We start from the raw sequence: 19,445 nt of genomic DNA, 5'->3' as shown, positions 1-19,445 counted from the left end.
GGGCGTTTTCACCCAGAAGGGACGATAACTTTCTGAAAAGTTACACGCAACATGTACTGGGGTCATTCCATATCACGATAATAATTCGGGACTGTACATTCAGATATGTAGAATGTTGTGATGCCTGTCCACGATCTACGAAAATGCGACCTCCGTTGCCACTGCAAGGCTCCGATTGGCTCCGTACGAACCGCGGCCCAGATCGACAGTCAAGAAAGTCGTCTTCGCCTTCGACTCACAAACAACTTTCACTTTCCACGCAACATACCTTGTGCAAACCACGTATCTCTCAGCAGCTCGATTACCTGTACAACACCCGTCATGGCCGCCACAATGCGCACCATCACGCGCCTCCCGCGCCAGCTCTCCCGCCGCACCTTCAGCATCTCCACCCGACACGCGCAAGCACCTTTTGGCTCGGGCCCAGCACCACCACGCCTCCCCAAAGAAGACCAAGAAATCTTCGAAAAGCTACAAAAGCAAAGCACTGGCGCCTTCAGCACCCCAAAGGACATCGAAACACCTACCTCGACCCCCAACATCCGCATGCGCATCAACCAGTCGCCGGACTCGTCTCCTACACCCGCGTCTCCAGCCTCGGCGTCACGACCCCAGATAAACCAGTCGCCTGATAGTGCTAGTAGTGAAGGGCCGGAGATTAGATTTGAGAATGGCAAGCAGATTAAGAAGGGAGAGGAGTTCCATCCTAATATGAGGAGAGGGGCGCCGCCGGAGTTTGAGGGCGATGTCAATCCTAAGACGGGGGAGGTGGGCGGACCGAAGAATGAGCCGCTTCGGTGGGGGAGTACGGGGAAGACGGGGGATTGGAGTTATAATGGGAGGGTTACTGATTTTTGAGGGGGTGCTCAGAGAAGAAATGAATGGGGGAGTCGAGGGGTTGAGTGGAGGGACTATGGATGATGCGGATATGTATATACTAGGGAGGGTGAAAAAGATGGTCGATTGTGTTTACACTGTTGTAGAGAGTGGAAGGCATGTAAAGACGAATGCCATGATGCATATATCTAGTCGTTCTTCAGATCTGATGACTATTGAAATGCATACATGTGAGAGCTCGTGCCTGCGCCTACCCTAAACAATTCCGCGTTGTATGGAGTGGTAGTGAATGAGCGGATATCTCCTAGGAGTGATTGAGTGAGTGCCAATGCTTCTATTATTATTTCGAAGATGCATTCGAGTATCTTTCGAAATATGATAACCCGCAAGAAGTGTCGATTGTACACTAGAAGAGGGCAAGCGCGTTGGACAGTAGCAATGCCATTATAAGAGAGACACCATTTCAAATGCATTTGAGATCAACTACACTACATACAATTCGCGGTTCGTACATTTAAGAAGCGATATCGGAAGCACAGCATACCTAGGTAGATTACCGCTGCCTCGTACGACATCCTGGAGTAAGCTCCGACTTCCGCATCTTGCAACTGCGGAACATGTGCGGAACGTCCTTTATGTGCTGTAGTAGAATGCTGAGGTATACATGGTGAGGTTTAAGAGTGGTGGAAGTTCTAGAAGTCTGGTTTGGTGGCTTGCATGGCGTTCGGATAGCTTGGAGTTCCGCGGCAGTGCACTCCCCCGTATCACCGAATCTAACAACGCTCTGGTGCTTCGATGCGGGGTTCATCCGTGCTCGGTAGACTTTCGGTTTCCGAAATTGAAGAGTTGCTGCTTGGTTCTCTGTGGCTGAACCGTGGATGGAATTTATTGATGCACGACCGTTGGAATGAACCCTAATGACGCACTTGGTCCCTGAGGAGCGCCATGTGTTTAGGACAAGCAGGTTTCCAGCCGGGCGAGTGCTTGAATAACACACAGTACAATTGAGATGACAGCTGACGATGCAGTGGGGCGTACCTAGGCATTCACAAAAGTTGCAAGAGGATCAGCCAAGCACGTCTCGACGTGGCTTTTGAACGCCATTCGGGCATCGCGATGAAGCCAAGTATTCCCACATGAGCTTGCGCAGCATCATTGCTTGCTATGATGAGGCCAAGGAGCGAAAACCTTGGATCGCAGAACACGACTGTTTCCACAAAATTGCGTGAGGGCGGGTGTGTTGTTCAAGGCCATGGTGGTTTCATTCCTGTGCCCAGGTTTCAGCCGTGCTGGACGGGCGTTGGCAGGGCCGATCCTGCCCTTTGGGGGAAAGCCGGCAAGGATGTCGCTTATCATCCTTGGAGTGATCAAGCTTTCGCATCATGGATTTAGCTGCAGGTCCCACATGGCTTTCTGATCATCAGCGCTGGCCGCCCGCCAGCCGCTCTTCTATCGTAGATCTGATCTCATTGTTGTCGTCAATCCTCATCTGCCGTCCCGTCCAGCGCTAGCCATCATGCTGCATCTCCCCAACTGCCCCTATCGCTGTCCGCAATCCGGATTGAGTTCCGCGGGCCTCAGGTGTCCAACGAAACACAGCCCTGGAGTCGTGCAGCAATGGTCTCGGTGTAATTACACCGTCAGCGCGCGCTACGACCTGTCGGTAAATCACCCTGATCAGCACTATCCACTTCCATAGGCCTAGGGCTACCCAGTCACAGTGTCTGTCGCATCCTCATGCATGCGAATGGTCTGGATTTCGAATTACCCTGGCTTGATGCTGTGGCTGGCGGCGGTACGTGTTGAGCAATGCAGCGATAGGTACCTAGGTAAGACCAACAGCAAAGTCGCCCGGGCTCTTTTATACCCGCGGAGTCCGCCCTTCTGTGACGTGGACCTGAGTTGTCCTACCATCGACTCAGCCCTCGAGCTTACGTTTGCTAGCAGCACGATGCTAATGTCACTCATTGTTCCCACGGTATGTACTCACGCAGTGCCAACAGACGCCACCCGTGAATGCTAACGCCTCGGAAATAGTGTACCTTCGCACGTCAGTTCCCGCTATGAAACTATGATGCAATTGTCAAGTTTCCTTTGTTTTTCTATCTCGTTCCCCTAGAACAACGATCTACCATAGCCCTGCCGCACTATAGCATAGCTCGTATCGGAACGACCCTTCGGCGACAACCAGGGGGCAGCGCGGCCGAACACGATACAGATTGTCAAGATACTTTGCGGCTGCCTTTCTTTCCTCGCTTTCTCACACAGCTGTCGACAATGTTTCGTTTGCTGCTTTGTGCAGCGCTTTTCTTTCAGCAGGCCCTCGCATTGAAGGAGACCATCGACCTTGGATACGCGCAATACCGTGGGAAAGATATCGGCAATGGTGTCATACGATGGGCTGGTATGCGGTATGCCCGCAGGCCAATACGTTCAGATGGACTTCGATTCGCTGCACCTCAAGATCCCGAAGATGAGCGCAATGTTGTTGACGCTACAAAGGTACAGAGCGTTTTCACGGTTTGTGGACACCACGCTAACAGCAGTTTAGTTTGGACCCCTATGTATCGGCACCAAGAGCAGCCTGGCAGCCGAGTTTGGGGGGAAACACTCGGAAGACTGCCTGTTCGTCAACGTCTTTGCACCAGAAAGAGCTACCAACAAAAGCATGTTACCGGTTTATGTCTTCATTCAAGGCGGCGGCTTCAACATGAACGGCAATGCGAATTACAATGGTGCAGACTTGATCGATGCCGGCGACGACGGCATGGTTGTGGTCAACTTCAACTATCGAGTAGGGCCTTATGGATTTCTGGCTAGCAAAGAGATTGTCGCAAACCAGAGCCTGAGTTTGAACAACGGACTGAAAGATCAGAGGAAGGCACTCGAATGGGTCCAGAAGCACATTCAGCAGTTCGGAGGCGATCCGGGGCACGTTACCATTGGAGGCGCAAGTGCTGGTGGGGGTTCAGTGGTCTTCCAACTTACCGCATACGGAGGTCGAGACGATGGCCTCTTCCACGCCGCTGCTGCTGAATCTCCAGCCTTTCCGTCCATGCGAGATGTCGAGAACAGCCAATGGCAGTATGATGAGCTACTACACCAAACCGGATGCGCGGATCTCAATTGCATGGCCAGCTTGGATGCGGTCATCTTCCAGGATGCTGTACGTACTCTCCTGAAGCCTTTCCCAGGCGGCAAGAACCCACCGCTTTACTTCTGGAACCCGACATTGGACTACGATTTCATCAAAGACTTCACCTTCAACGAATTGAAGGCTGGCCACTTCGTCAACGTGCCTACTATTTTTGGTACCGCCACAAACGACGGGATCAACTTTGTGGCCAAGAGTATCATGTCTCAACCTCGAGCTCAAGACTTCCTAGTTGATCAATACCCCGGTATAAAATGGGACACGATTCGTCAGCTTTGGGATGGCAACATTGGTACCACTGGCGACGCTCGCTGGAGATCATTGACCGCCGATGTCTATGGTTATATCCGCTATAACTGTCCTAGTCTCAACATTACTGATACGTACGCCCTCAACAACACGAACCCGACTTGGCAGTACAGATGGAATGTTGGAACTGCATCACACGTTGGCGAACTCCTGCCAATCTGGAACAATGCCACTTCAGCGGCTGGTGTCTTTGTCCAGGCGTACTGGGCATCATTCATACGAAGCTATGACCCAAACACCCACGCCGCAGAGTATCTAGTCTCCAAGGGTTCAGAGCTACAGAGCCCGGACTGGCACTCGTTCGGCGCAAGCGAAGGGCAGCGATTAAGCTTCAACGACAAGAATGAAGTAGCCATGGAAGCTATTCCCGAGACCGAGTGGCAAAAGTGCGATGCCATCGACGACATGGGTTTGCACCTGAAGCAGTAAGTCCACACCCTCTCTAATCAAGCGGCCTGTCATATGCCGGCAGATTGCGTACCGATGATATTCTTGCCTTATTCAGAAGTTACGCCAAGTCGGGAACGTGAGCTAACGAAGACCGTAGACCCGTATTCGACCCCACCTCTCTCGGAACTCGGCACACACCTCTTCCATCCGCGTACATGGGCGCCGCTACCATGCTCCTTAGCTTTTTCTACTGGGCTTACATATGAACAATGCGATGGACAGTAGGACGCAAGACATCAAACATTCGTACGCCAAACGGCGACGCAAAACTGAGACATCTGACATACGATGTCATTCGGAAGCCATGTCGATACCCCACGGCTGACGCATCGCACGAAGAGAAGACAAATGCCGGAAGTGAGCTGTATGGCAGCTAGTTACACATCCGCGAGGAGGCAGTAAACACCCGAGGAAGAGAAGAGAAAGATGCATGAAGAAGGAGCGAAGGCAGAAGGCCCAGCATGAGATCAGAGGAGCTAGGAGGATGGCAGTGAATGATGGGCCGGTACCTCGTACAAGGCTCTCTGGGCGTCTTGCTCTGTTCACTCATCAAGGCATCGTTCATTGTGAATGATGGACGCTCCTCTACCCTAAGAGCGCATCGTACAGACGATGAGTTTTCACACTGACTTTTGCCCACGCGCATATAAGCAGGTATCTTTTGTTCCAAGAAGGGTGTCTTCATCGTTGTGAGCTCAATATTGCACGCATCTCCAACCCATCACACGTACCCATTTTGGAGGAGCTTTTGCGAAATACAAATATATTCTTTTCACCTCATAAGTCTCGAAACGAGTGCCAACCGCGCTCATGGGCTACCCACGGCCTACAGCGTCTGCGAAAGGGAAGATGAAGGCATGTGATGATGAAATTGGCGATGAAAACTGTCCGCGCGTAGTGGACGACTCCGATGCGGCTTCGGATTTCTCTTTCGATGCGATCCCGCGGGAGCCTTTGACACACACAGTCCTGGGGTGCACAGAGGACTCTACCTCGTACAATGTCGCTGCAAATTTGAGTGAGCCGTTTGGGCAGCCAGTGGCAGTACCTGTTTTCACTTCTTCCTTGCAAGAGCACTTTGGTCCACTCGACACCAACTTCTTGACGCCTTCAGTGACTAGCAACGCGACTAATCGCTCTACAAGCACCAACCCGCAACCGCGATACCACCTTACAGAGTCGCGCGCGCGTCGTCACTCAAGCGACTCTATGTCGCTCTACTCATGGGAGCAACCCGCGCCGAAACCACGCTACTACGCTCAGGCGCTATCTGGAGAGGACCTGAAAGCGCTCGCACGAGGCGAGAAGAACCACAACCTCCAAGAGTGGTCGGACGAGCGCCTCTTCACTCACCATGGGGATCGCAGGGGCTTGATACCCCAGGCCATGCCCTTGGAAGAGAAGATGATCGCGCTCGCAGAGATTGAGCACAAGATGCAGCAAAGCCAGCGCGCTGTTCCCAAGACGAAGGAGAAGGTGCGTAATAAAGTGCGCATACCCCGGATTAGGAAAACAACTGACGATACGAAGGATGAAGAACATGGTCGCACGCAATTTTGGCAGTCTTCTCAGTCGACATACGACCTTCGCTCTTCTATACTGCCACCTCCACTACCTCGGTCAACACCAACAACACAACCTGAGGAGTACGAAGAGCCACGCAACCGTCGCTACTCACACACTCGTGCAGTCAGCAACGGAGACTACTTCTACCAGCCGTCCAGCCCTCGTACAAGCGCATACAACACCCGACGTATCTCGCCTCTAGCAAGCCCATCGGGCCCGTCCTCGTCTAGCTCTTCGAACCATGTACGCAGCCCTCTAAACCAAGAAGTGCTGTTTCGCGCTAACCCAGCGACGACGTTTGACTCTTTCCTCGTGCCACACAAGTCTGGCACGGGAGAGGTCCTTGCGGAGTCCAAGAACGCGAAGAAGGATAAGACGCCGACAGCGAGCCTGAGCCCAAGTCCGAAGGCGTTGGCGAAGGTTAGGCGGTTGACGAAGATGCCGTCGATGCCGCTACTGCGGAAGCGTAGTAGTGGTTCGTGAGGTGGGTAGTTGCTTCTGGTTTGGAGAGATGATGAGGGATGTGCTTTTGTTTACGTTTTTGAACACGTTTAGATGGTTTTGGATGTACAGATGAGGTTATTCTTGATTAAAGGCTCATATACAACGCTTGTATTAGTGTTGTATGCATCATTTTGCCGTTCAGTCATGAACTGAAAATGCATGACGGTGGAAGAAACGTTCCTTCGACACGTGGTGAGCCTAACACTAATCAAGCATAGCGCCATCCAAGAACGAGCTGTCTGAGAAAGCACCGTTGCTCCTTCCTTCCGTCTCAACATCCAGGTGTCTCACATCACGACACCTTACGCTACCCGGTCTCATCTCAAGTGAACGCCGCTTATGTCTGCATCTCACCTTTCAACACTCTCTCATACTCCTCCTCTTCAACAGCCTTCACATACAACGTAACGTCTTTACCAGTATTCCACTCGGCATCGACTAGGACTTGTGTCAAGCTATGACCCCAGAAGCCTGCCTTCCGATACTGACTGTGAGGTTTGGCCCACTTCCACAGGAACATGCGGCCTTCTGGAACCAGCTCCCCACTTTCACCACCGAGAACTGTGAAGCTCAGGATATGTACCAAGACGCTGTGGCCACCTTCATCGCCACCGTCATCTTCATCGCCAGCTTTTGCGTCTCGCAATCGGGCAACGAGCTTCGATACCATCGCTGTGTCTTGCGATGAAGCCTCAAGATCGATCTGGTTGCGCAGGAAGTTTGAGAGATTTAATTCGCTGACTGGGACGCGTACTTCTCCGAAGTCTTCATGGGACTGGATGAGTCGGATTTGAGCAGGCGTGAGCTGTGTATGTAGCTGTATGCTGGGGCTTGAAGGCGCCCCGTATCTCATGATGGTCGATGATTTCGGTGTAACGGCTACGAGGAAGGTGTAAGGGCGTGTCAGCGTTGTTACATCTGAGTGCAGTTTGTAACCCTTCGAAAAGTCAGCATCGCCACCGATACGCGCTAGCTGAGTTATCTCCTACCGGAGTCAGTGATATCTGGTGCGCCATCGTGAGTGTTGTGTTAGTTTTCACATGACTCTACCAACATGATGTAGGTGAGTTCGGATATATCGGCTACTTTTTAACGAAGGATGGTTGCCTAGAGGATCTGATTTGATCGATTAGAGTGCCAAGTGTACGTACCGAAGCTGTCATCGCACATGCAGCACATCACCCTCGACGATTACCAGTCGAAAAGCTTATCCTCCCCGTAAAACTGATCAATGATACCGTTGCTCTCCGCCTGGATCCAAACACCCATAAGATCCACAGGCGAGAACTTAAGCCATCCATTCCACACTGTTTGAGGACATCCACTACCTGGACGACCTGCCGCAGCGATCACCTCAGGTCCCTCCATCGTCGTCTTCATCCCATCTAGCAATTTTACAAACGCCTCCTTGGCATTGTATGCCAGTTTAAGAGAACTTACGCCTTCCGGCGGCGTCTCTCCTATGGGCTCGGGGCCGTTCTCTAGACTCTCAAGCGCCTCATCATCGATGACTATACACCAAGCCCACTTTGGACCGAGTTTCTCCTCATTGGGAATATCATCTTGTATTGCAGAAGGCCCAGGCTCATGCATCGTCTCCGGGAAGACCTTTTGAGCATAATGCTGGCGGAAATGCCTGCAGACGACGTCCAGCGACGCGCCAGGCATATAAGCAGCAGGATCGAGACGTAAGATGTCTATCATCTTTTGGTTGTATGGCGCGGGGTTGCTATAACGCAGGTTATCTGTTGCGTGGGCGTAAACTTTGCGGATCACTGCTTGGAAGTGCGCATCATCATCGGTCGCATCTGTTGTTCATCAATACTTGCACTCGATAGGCTGCGTTCATTCCACTGACCTGCTCTGGTTTCCCTGTCTGTATCTTCGTTTGAGACTTCCTGGCCTTGTGGGCGCGTATAGGTGCCGTAAACGAAGAAGCCCCAGGTCGGATCTGCCCATCTTTCAAACTTCTGCAAGAATTCTTTACAGTCGTTCATCTGGCTCTCTTCTTGTGTTGCCATGCTTGCTTGTCCTGTGTTGCGCGAGCGATCGTTGGCAAAGGATAAGCGTGAGACGCGCGCAGGCTATGTAGGATCGCAGGACTGCGGGAACCCGTGGACGCCTGAAAGGCTCGGGGGTCAGGTCCTGTCGGCTCTGAGAGCGCTGACGTAGGAATGAGTCCTTGCAGAGTATATTCAAGTTTGCGAAAGAACTAACGTCTACTTGTTTCACCGTGCATCACAGTCAAGAGATGGATTGGTCTGTGAGTTGGATGCCGGGGATGGGCGCAGGGCGAGGCCACGCCACCTGCGCCCCCCGCGCGTTCGAAAAAGTAATCATACATTGCTCCGCACCTCTTACACCAAAGTGAACGTCGCTTTGCCCCCAGCTTCCCAATATGATGGCAAAGGTTGAGTCTTGTCGTCAATGGTGAGCCGGCCCATGCCGACTCGTTTGTAGACGTCGGCCTGAGATGTGGACACCAAGGCTAACCACATATACGCAGCGCTATGTCTATCCTCACACACGACACAAAGACAACATGTGACCTCCAGTATGGGCTTCTTGAACGGATCTGAGTCGGGGAAGAAAAGTCCCATGTCCTCCCGGGTATGACGCGTGGTCACACGCCGTCCCCACGCTTGTGGAAACCAAGGTGACCAATTGCCTAGCTCTACATCTGCTTTGATGAGATAACCTCGAAATCGAAGGGGTCTCGTGTCTACTTGTTGGAAACTCATGGTTTGATCTGAAGGCGATTCGTCTCGACCATAAGCTGTCTCTTCGAGATCGTCATCAGCGTGGCCCAGTTGATCGATCGTTATGTCGTAGGACTCGGCCCAATGTCGCAACTGCTTTTGTTCGAACTCAATGGATTTACCCCACTGCGATAACCAGGTCCAAGAGGGAGCGTCTGGTCTATCGATAGCTTGCTGATGAGACGAATGTGATGTATGCGCACTGTCGCCTTTATGAACGGCCCAAAGTAGTCCCAAAGGCAGGTCCTCTTTCCAGAGCCCGTTGATATACGATAGTTGGTTATTCTTCGCAAATACATTCGCAATGCCGGCAATGGCTGGTAGAACATCATTTGCGTACGTGAGCGAGCGCTTGCAGTAGTTCTCAACAAGCTCGCACCAGCACGTGAACATATCCTTTCGTCTTTGACCGTCCGAATCCTGTGCAGCTCTACAGTCGTACATCCAAGAACGCAGTTCATGATTTTTGGGGCGCATAGTAGCGTTGCGCTTATGATCATGAGGGAGACTCTCACAAAGAGTAGAATGTCGGCATTCCCACTTTAGTTGGCGAGACCCGAATTTCAAAAGTCGTGGTGACAGGAGCTCTTCCTGTAGAACCCATCCTCTTTTCTGAAGAGGCGACTGCTTTGATTCAGTATGTAAGAGGTTGAACGGGTTATAACAAGCATATCTCGACACTTCCAACACACGGCTGTCGAAGGTCGCCCTAAAATCCAATTTGCAGGGTTTAGACGTGCGAGGATCTCGTGGAATGGACAATCCAGCTTCAGAATCATCTCCTGCTTCCGCAAACAATGTTATTGTTGACGCTTGGTAAGTGCTGCCCATCTGGCTGATCTCATTTTGCAGGTCCTCGGGTGAGTCGTGTATGATGCAAAGTGCATCAATCCACAGATACTCGAACCCCAAACGATGTGTAACCAACAGGGCGTGCTGGAAGGTCTTTGGTAGGGCTTCAAGCGGTATCTTCTGCTTATGACTGGCGATGTTCTCAGTCAGAGTGCAGTACCTCTTCGTATCGCCCCATTTGTAGCTTAGTGTAAGATACGGAAGGCGTCTTTCCTCGCCGTCTTCTAAGACAATATCTCTGGGCCCTTTGATACGAATGACGCGGGTAGGTAAGGTGTAGTCTGTGTCGATACTACAGCCGGGGTGTTCGCTCAGGCATAAGTGAGACCACGTCAACGCAAGTTCCATGTTTGCTTCTGATAATGTCGAAGAGTCTGTCCAGTACGAATACATCGGATCTTCAGCATTACTATCGCCGGCCGCAGGATTTGGCGAAGCTAACGCCGCCAATGGCTTTTGAAATGCGACTACAGATAGCAGTCTGTCAATGAGACTTCATAACGGGTGGATAGAGGTTCTTACCTGGTAGATCTCTCCCGCACTGGAAAAACCAGTTGCGTTCGCAACTGTACACTGTGAGATTGTCGAAGCATGGAGTTTCCACCCCTTGATCGTCGTAGTTGAGAGAAAGATTGAAGACAATCTGTTCCCCGGCAACGCGCGTATCATTCCAAAGTTCCATATCCATAAAAAAACGATGCGCAATGGTCTTGCAGAAAGGGCAGCCTAATTCCGCGGTCTGTATAAGAGAGGCAAGGCCCGGAGAATGCAGATAGTATAGTGACGCGCATGGCGATTGGATGACCGCTCCCTGCAACTCGAGTGAGCAATCTTCATACGGTATGAAGTGCATGTTGCAGCACTTATGACAGAGTGTCGTTGCAGCAGCGCCGACAGTGGCGCTTTGAGGCTGGATATCTTGACTCTTGCTTGCCCGGTATTGCTGTAGCTTGATCCCAGGTGTCGTGCGAGTCGAGTCATCTGAAAGTACTAGACAAATGCGACGAACGTTATCAGCGTCAGGAACCAAGCTTAGTTCTTCCATGTTTGAAGACAGGAAGTCGATGTTTGTGTCGTTCTCAGGCTGCAACCTGAATTACCTGGAGTGTAGGGACGGCGGGGTAGTACTGTACGCGAGGCCTGACGACCCTCGGCCGAACACGCAACATTGACGCCTCACCGTCAACGCCTTGACAGCGACGCCTTAGCATTGACGACTTCGCCATCAAAGGCAGTGAGCGCACATGCTCCGACCTCACTGCTTCATCCGAAAGATCAAGTGTTAATGTGAGGGATGAACATTGTACTCCATTTCGATAACAAGCGAGATACACGTGCACCACGCCAACTTCATAACTATACCCCGAAATCGGCCGTGCTTGGCAGTCATGTGACGTATGCCCTCCGCATTTCCTCCAAGCTGTGGTGGCCTAAAGGCGCTCGCCAAGCTCAGATGCTGGGTGAAGAGCTCCGAATATCAGCAGAAGTCTCTGGTTGTCTCGCCTTTTGGACTGGTGGGGCCAGTCTACGATCACGAATGACGTTCTTGCCTTGGTGCCCAGGTGGCGTTGCACGGCACGTGAACAGGCCGTCCGCAACTGCCACTCACGATAATTTCGAGACCTTCGCAATCGGCTCTTACTCAACATGCGCCACCATGTGAGTAACGCTTTGCGACAACGATGAATGAAGCGTGAAAGAAGAAAGAATTCCAGCAACTTGCGCTCTTCCACGAAATACGCCAGCGGCAGGCAGACCCCTCTGCGGAGTTCGTGGAATATCCTGAGCCTGCACCCTCCCAGCTGGCGTTGTTGCAAATCTACCAGGACGTATTACACGAAAACTATCCTGCCGGAATCGCGGCAAAGCGGCTCGGTGACTGGGTGCTTTTAGTATCAGACCGTGATACCTGCTACGATATCGCCAACGCCTATGGCAACATCCTCATGCTCATTTTATCAGCCGCACAAGAGCTTTCATCTCGCAAAAACCTCCAGATACTGGCAGATCTCGCAGTCGAATTAGCGAATCTACCCGGCGTTTATAACAACACGGACAAACCAATGGTGTTTGGAGAGGGTTTTATCGCGGTTCAATCAGGGGAGAGGAATGAAGCTGCACAGTCAATCGGGAGGAGAACTATGGACTGGGCTACCATATTTTACTTCTTGGATTGGGGACGACTTGCGTAGCGGGCCCCTCCAGTTCCGCCAGGTCTCTGGCAATGAACACGATGATGACCAGCTACCATCTTGCAAACCCGAAGACATGTACACCAACGTCAACACATTCGCAGTTCTGATAGCACGACAAGATCTGCCACAAGCATCTCCGCTGCGCAGTTGTGTCGATTTTGCCTTTGCAACCTTCGCTTTCTTGGAGCATGGTCCTGGTACGAACTACGATGGAGATGCACGTGCTGCAGTTCGCGCAGCGGCGGCTTGGTTGGTGGTTGCGGGCAAACAAGTGGTGGCTGCAGGGTCTTCTTCCAGCAAGTACAGTCAAACCTCTGGCAGTCTATCGGAGGCTGAAGGCGGTACCAATGCAGTAGATGTCAAACGACTGCAATTCTGGAAGGACCGGTTCCAAAACTTCAGACAATCTGGAAGACTTTCGGACCAAAAGGTCGTGGATGCTACGGCCGAGGCTGCGATAGCTCTTGATGAATTAATCGCTGCGTAGATTTGGGGAAGATACAAGGTAGGCTGTGCATGAGAGATGTTCTCATCGATTCGTTAGACGGCAGTTGGTCCCATGCGTATCATCGATAATCTCGGTTCCCGGCTAAACTCGATCTACCCTGGCAGCTTTCTCACAAGAGTACCGAATCTTCCGTCTGCAGTACCTCTGCCTCTGATGAAGAACGACTGTAGGAAACAAGACCTACATCGTCAAAGTCGCGTGCTGCGAGAGACGAGGCTATCCGTTGAGCGGGCGATGAAGTAATACGTATCGCTAACCATGTTTCGTGGTCTCGATTGGCGTAATCCTACGCTGTACAGGATAGGAAATGATGGTCGAGATGCCATCAGGCTGAACATTGTCGACGCAAGCTCCGAGGACAACAGTTGCCGGCCCGCCAGAGGCAACTCCATGATTGGTCCAACCTGCGCACCTCCCGCGAGCAATCCCACCCGTGTGGAGATAAGATGTCGCTTGAGGTGGAAGTAGTCTGCTCGCCTATACGAAAGCCGAGTAAGGTCGCGTATAGAGGATCAACCCGAAGTCTATGTGGCCTACTAGCATAGTATATCAAGCATACTCCATCGACCACGTATCCGGCCCCAATAGACTCTTAAAGCCTCCGCAATGTTTTCAAGATGATCAAACATCATCAGTCGATAGGACAATGCCTTGGTTAGCAATATCCGGCTCAGCCAAGGTGGGAAGCATCATGACAAGCTCAAACGCGTAAGACCATGTCACGGCGACTAGAGCTGGGAGCTGAGGTGCAGTCCGGTCAGCCTCATCGGGCTGATGGCTGGCTGAATGATATGTTGGCGCCCAGGGCGTTCGCATCAAGATCAGATTGGTCTGCTGGCAATGGGAACTCCCACCTCAAACTCCGCAGATGAGAACCTCACCTCGCCGATCTCAGGAGATCCAATCAGATGCGGTTATGATGTGAGTAGCTGTATGAGTGATATGTTCTTGGAGTTGATGTACGCCGGAAATGGAAGGAGCGTGGCACAACATTTATTGCCTGCGAGCGGAAAGCGGTCAGCAATTGTCGGGACCTGGCTCTTCCCAGGACTGTTGCAGCGGTCGTAGAGAGATAAAGGCCTTTTCAAGCTGAGAGGTGGGCGTTGATATGAGTGATGAATGCCTAGGTAACTTCGCATAGCGAGCCCTGTCTTCTCACCTCGATCTGACCCAAGCCCATCGATCCAGTTTAATCACGAACCGTAGTGGTGTTCAGTGTTCTCTATAATCATCATCGGGAAACGTTATCGACTCAGCATACAAATCGTTCCATCATGTCTGCATGGGCCAAGTTCAGCAGCACATCCAATTCCCTCGTACTTGGGGATGAAACCTATGTTCTCCAAAGGACAGACAGAAGCGCAAGCTCGCTCTTTCGATTCGACGACCCGCGCTTTGAGCCATTGAAGCAATACGTCTACAATCCTCTACCGCCAAAGATGATTCGTCTCATGCGCCTCAACTCGGGTGATCGCGAGGACTCCATTCAATGTGAGCTTTTCGAAGCGGCTTACGACAATTCCTTCCATATCCCCACACGTGTGAGTCGCGAGTGGGATGACTCCGAATCTCGTGAGCCTGAGCAGCGAAACGAGACAGATGCCGAACGAGAACTGGAAGAAGTGAAACAGCGGTTGAGTCCGTTAGTGAAGGAAATGAAGGAAATGAAGGAAATAGAAATGAAGGCATTAGATGTTACATGGTGGAATACGGCGCGCGTATGGCAGCTGGCAAATCCTGTATGGCAAACGGTGGGTGGTACATGGAATACGAGATTGATAGACAGACCGAGAGCGATGGAGGAAACGCGAGCAAAGATGAGACTGAGAGTGATCGAGGATGAAGTGGGATCTCTCAAGATCACATTCGAAGGGCTGAAGGGCAGAATTCTGCGAGAGGAGTTGGAATCAGTTGAGAGGATTGAAATTGAGTACGAAGCATTGTCATGGTGTTGGGGTCGGGCTATCTCTGATTACGTGGTATTGGTGACGAAGGGTGACGAGTCCTATAAGATGCCAGTGAGGAGGGACCTGGCCCTGGCACTGAAATACCTTCGTCACCAAGGGAAGCCAAGGATTCTCTGGATTGACGCGATTTGTATCGACCAGGAGAACGATGTCGAACGAAACCAACAGGTTCAGATGATGTCCAGGATCTACACTCGAGCTGCTAATGTCTGTATCTGGCTTGGGCAGCAAGACAACGAGAGTGAGGTTGCTTTCAAGTTCATTAAGGAAGAAATCACGCACCTGAAAGACTTTGATTCGATCAGCTCAGATAAGGATTACGGCATCAAGTGGCAGGCACTAATGGTCCTTATGCAGCGAGAATGGTTCTCCCGCCGCTGGGTTGTTCAAGAGCTGTCTTTAGCAAACAAAGCTGAGATATGGTGCGGGCCTGACTCAATGCCATGGAAAGAATTTGCTGTTGCCGTGGAGCTTTTTGTGGAGGTTGAGAGCGCTACACATCGGCTATCGGAAGTAATTCAGAAGGACGTACAATTTCGGCACGTACCGGGCTGGTTTGAGTATGTTTCACAACTTGGAGCCAGCCTTCTGGTACAAGCGACGGGCAAGGTTTTTCGTAGTTATGGAACACCCATGGACAGAAACGAAGTGGACGACAAGGACCCTGACACCAAAATGACCGACGAAGAAAAAGCTACCGAGGAGGCAAAAGCCAAGGAGAAGGCCGCCAAGCAGAAGCATGACGAGCGGGCTGAGTCGCTCGATAGCATACAGACGATTGATCCATTGGATCGCAGAAGCCTTCTCAGCTTGGAGTATCTAGTAACGACGATGTTCATATTCAAAGCAAGCGAATGCAGAGATTCTGTGTACTCTATGCTAGCTATCGCTAGAGACGCAGCACCATTCGCTTCGGATACAATACCATACGCCGTAGACGAAGTCCCCGGCGCGACGAATGCGGCGTCAGTCATCAAGCCTGTCAGGTCGACCAATGATGCAGATTTGCCGTTTCTGCTATCGCTCTTCCAGGGGTTCCTTGCAGAGAAACCGTTTCTAGTTGACTATACTAGACCGTATTCAGACGTCTGTCGAGACTTCATGGAGTTCTGTATTTGGCGAAAGAACGCACATGATCCAGTCCAGGCTCTGGACATACTATGTCGTCCATGGGCGTTGGAGCCCCAGCTCGGCAGTTCGGCTAGAGTGAAGAAAAAGAAAAGAAAGGCACCTGCAGACCGGGCTGAAAAACCAACAAGGCTTACACTTAAGCGAAGCGACGAATGGCATAAGAAATACAGTGATTACGAGGATTACCGAAAATGGCTCATTGAGAGGAGCACAAACTGGAGTTCGGGAAAAGCAAGAAAGCTTTGCGAAGACTCACGGAAGCGGAAAGCGCAAGAGAAGAAAGGGAAGCAAGACGACAAAAACCAGATGGAGCCAATTAAAGACATTGCTCTTCCGTCATGGGTACCTCGTGCCAAGAACGCACCGTTCGAGATCTATCGCCACCCTGGTATGCAGATCAAGAAGACAGGACGAGCAAATGTAGATCCTGTGACCGGATGGGCACAAGATAAGCACAGAGACTTCAAGAAGACAGGACGAGCAAACGCAGACCCTTTGGTTGGGTGGCCACAAGATGGGCACAGAAACTACAGCGCCGCACAAACTGAGACTGTAAAGCTTGACTGTATCAAGTTCAGGAAGAGACCTTACATGAGACACTACAGTCTTTATGTTACGGGTTTCAAAGTAGATGAGATCGATGAGGTCAGAGATGCGTCTCAAGGAGGGAACATTCCAAATTCATGGCTGGAATTGAGTGGTTGGGAACCGCCATACACCCAAGACCCGCCCCCTGAGTTTTGGAGAACGATAGTTGCCGACAGAGGATTCGATAACCGTAACCCACCATACTACTATGCGAGAGCGTGCAGAGAATCCGTGGATAAGGGTGGGCGGGAAAGTGGTCGTGTGAACACCACGGCTTTGATCAACAACGAACGAAATTCCATTATTGCGGAGTTTTGTCGGCGGGTTCATGCCGTCATCTGGGGCCGATCTCTCTTCAAAACTAAAGAAGGTAGGCTAGGACTTGGTAAGGACGTCCGAAAAGGGGATCTGGTGTGTGTTCTACATGGATGTACTGTTCCGGTTATTCTGCGCGCCCAAGAAAAGAAGGAGGGAGACAGAGACGAAGAAAAATTCGAAGATCAATATCAGGCATTTAAGTCGTGCGTTCAGAGACTGGAGAAAATCCTCGTGTGCAGGAAGAGATATCAGAAACAAAAAGAGAAGTACATGAAACAAGGAGAAGACACCACAGCAGTCTCTAGTTGGGAGAAAGACGTGAAAGACGCCCGAGAGATAGTCAACAAGGAACTTGCCAAAGATAAGGAACGAAGGGACAATGAGCGAGAAGAAGTTAAAGAGCAGCGTGGTAGGAAGGAAACCCCGAAGCAGAGATTCAAACAAGACGAAGAGACATTCTATGTCTTCAAAGGGGAGAGTTATGTACACGGATGTATGGATGGGGAAGCAGTGCGACGGCGATTTTACGGGACGGAGGAAGAGTGGATTTACGAACTACGCTGAGGACGGCGAGGAGGTGCGGCCCAACATGTACTCCCCTGTAGCTGCGCTATTGACCTTTCTCTTTCACTTCAACGAACCTATCCATATCACCTAAACTTCCATTTCTGCTCTTGCTCTTGCTCTCAAAATCATCTGAAATCACGCGATACAACTTCTTCGGATCGTCGCCCTCATCGTGCACAACCCGTTCTTTCCATTCCTTCCACACCTCGGTCCTGGGCAAAATCCCCGACGCATCAACCCACTGCTTCTCCCTCTCGGCATCCTTGAATTCTCTAATCAGGTTCGCATAAACATGTGTTCTAGTCTCCACTCTCGAGTCCTCTTCTTTCTTTAGCCTTGCCATTACCCACCGACTATTCAGCCGCTGTCCAACGAGCACATTGAGTTGCGCAACCGCGTTTAGGATAATGAAAGCAACCTGATCTAGTGTACTTCCATTTGGCACCGCTGAGAAGATGAACAACAACACCATCAGGCTAGCCATGCGAGTGAAGCCTTGCCACACAGACGATGGTACGCCGCACGGAGCCTCGCGGTACATCAACCCGCAACTCGTCCAATCTTTCACGTCTTTACGGCTTCCTTTGAGCACAAAGGCGGAGTTGTTGCGACCCATAATAAACACAGCGTCAGGCGCGTCGGATTCGTGTACATTCCGGCGTTCGGCGGGTGCGGGCACCACGTTGAAGTACTCGATGAGGCGCAGGATGATCGACCACCCTGTGAACGCGGCGCATGTAGCGTACGACACCCATGTGGTCCCAGGAACTTCATGGATAGCGACCAGTAAGCCTGCGATGAGCAGCCATGTCGTAGCCGTCCAGCACGCGATGAGGATTTCTGAAGAGCGGCTTGCGCAGTCTTGTTCTCTGCGCGTCGCAGGTATGCTGAGAACGGTGTATCTTTTATCTTCCAATAGTTTGTTATGTTTCAGCGCATTTGCCAATCGAATGTTGCGCAGAGGTGCGCTTTTCACGCCATACGGCGAGAAATAAGTTTCTGTGCTAGGTTCGAGTAATAGATCGTAGGAGCGGACGTAATTTTGCAGTCCGACAACTGGCGCGGCAGTTAAACACTGCAGGAGAGAGCGCCGACTCAGGCGATAGTTGCGCTCTTCATCTTCGCTTATCAGCACGATGAGAGAACTAACGTCGAAGGTCCAAGGCTGCTGAGAGGGAGATGCAGCCATCAATGTTTGATGCTGGTAGGGTAGATTAAAGTACATGGGAGTGAAGATATCGAGTGATATGAAGGAGTTGTGTGAACTGCAATATATACTCGAGGAGCTGTGGCGGAGGCTGGGTGACCGGCCGGTGAGTCCAACACGCCTCCGAGGCTGAATTCTATGCGGGTTGCCAAATAATAATAAAATTTCTCCTGACATTAAGCACAAAGATCCTGAGGCGAGCTCAAGAGGCAGGGATCTGACAAGGCAACTTGGATGTGATGAAATACTCTCACTTACCTAGGTGGTATACCGAAACAATAGCAATGACGGACTGAAGCGTAAAGGGTTTCCGCAAGTGCTCTACCGCGAGAACTCTGACTGCGCCGCATGCATAGACTGCATCAAAGAGATTTCTTGCTCATAAGCCAGTGGCTGGAAGTGATGTAATGTTCTTAGGAACTGAGCGAATAGCCTGCGCTGCTCTGAAGCGAAGTTACCAGGGTGGTAGGCAGTGTACCACCCTCTAGGCCTAACACCGTGTATTGATCATACACCGGTTTTCTGCTGCTCAT

General features: G+C 51.3%; 5 protein-coding genes across 5 annotated transcripts; 4 read left to right on the top strand and 1 right to left on the bottom strand.

Moving 5' to 3' along the window:
* Window positions 1-333: 333 nt before the first annotated feature.
* On the top strand, window positions 334-858 carry J4E78_006187 (uncharacterized protein; the record flags this gene model as incomplete). Its single annotated transcript, XM_049366800.1, has 1 exon — window positions 334-858. One exon carries the CDS (start codon window positions 334-336, stop codon window positions 856-858), a length of 525 nt encoding a protein of 174 aa, XP_049221506.1.
* Window positions 859-3,114: 2,256 nt separating this feature from the next.
* Window positions 3,115-4,729, top strand: J4E78_006186 (uncharacterized protein; the record flags this gene model as incomplete). The annotated part of the gene is made up of 2 exons (XM_049366799.1): window positions 3,115-3,339; window positions 3,389-4,729. 2 exons carry the CDS (start codon window positions 3,115-3,117, stop codon window positions 4,727-4,729), a joined length of 1,566 nt encoding a protein of 521 aa, XP_049221505.1.
* An 831-nt stretch (window positions 4,730-5,560) lies between these two features.
* J4E78_006185 (uncharacterized protein) lies at window positions 5,561-6,799 on the top strand (the record flags this gene model as incomplete). Its single annotated transcript, XM_049366798.1, has 1 exon — window positions 5,561-6,799. One exon carries the CDS (start codon window positions 5,561-5,563, stop codon window positions 6,797-6,799), a length of 1,239 nt encoding a protein of 412 aa, XP_049221504.1.
* Window positions 6,800-7,157: 358 nt separating this feature from the next.
* Window positions 7,158-8,841, bottom strand: J4E78_006184 (uncharacterized protein; the record flags this gene model as incomplete). The annotated part of the gene is made up of 3 exons (XM_049366797.1): window positions 7,158-7,757; window positions 8,261-8,628; window positions 8,679-8,841. 3 exons carry the CDS (start codon window positions 8,839-8,841, stop codon window positions 7,158-7,160), a joined length of 1,131 nt encoding a protein of 376 aa, XP_049221503.1.
* Window positions 8,842-14,253: 5,412 nt separating this feature from the next.
* Window positions 14,254-17,702, top strand: J4E78_006183 (uncharacterized protein; the record flags this gene model as incomplete). Its single annotated transcript, XM_049366796.1, has 2 exons — window positions 14,254-14,261; window positions 14,492-17,702. The coding sequence occupies 2 exons, from the start codon at window positions 14,254-14,256 to the stop codon at window positions 17,700-17,702; spliced, it is 3,219 nt and encodes a 1,072-aa protein (XP_049221502.1).
* Between the last annotated feature and the right edge of the window lie 1,743 nt (window positions 17,703-19,445).

Source organism: Alternaria triticimaculans (assembly GCF_023758025.1).
Source record: "Alternaria triticimaculans strain BMP 0046 chromosome Unknown scaffold_8, whole genome shotgun sequence".
Lineage (NCBI taxonomy): Eukaryota > Fungi > Ascomycota > Dothideomycetes > Pleosporales > Pleosporaceae > Alternaria > Alternaria triticimaculans.
This window is presented reverse-complemented; position numbering and strand designations above follow the sequence as displayed.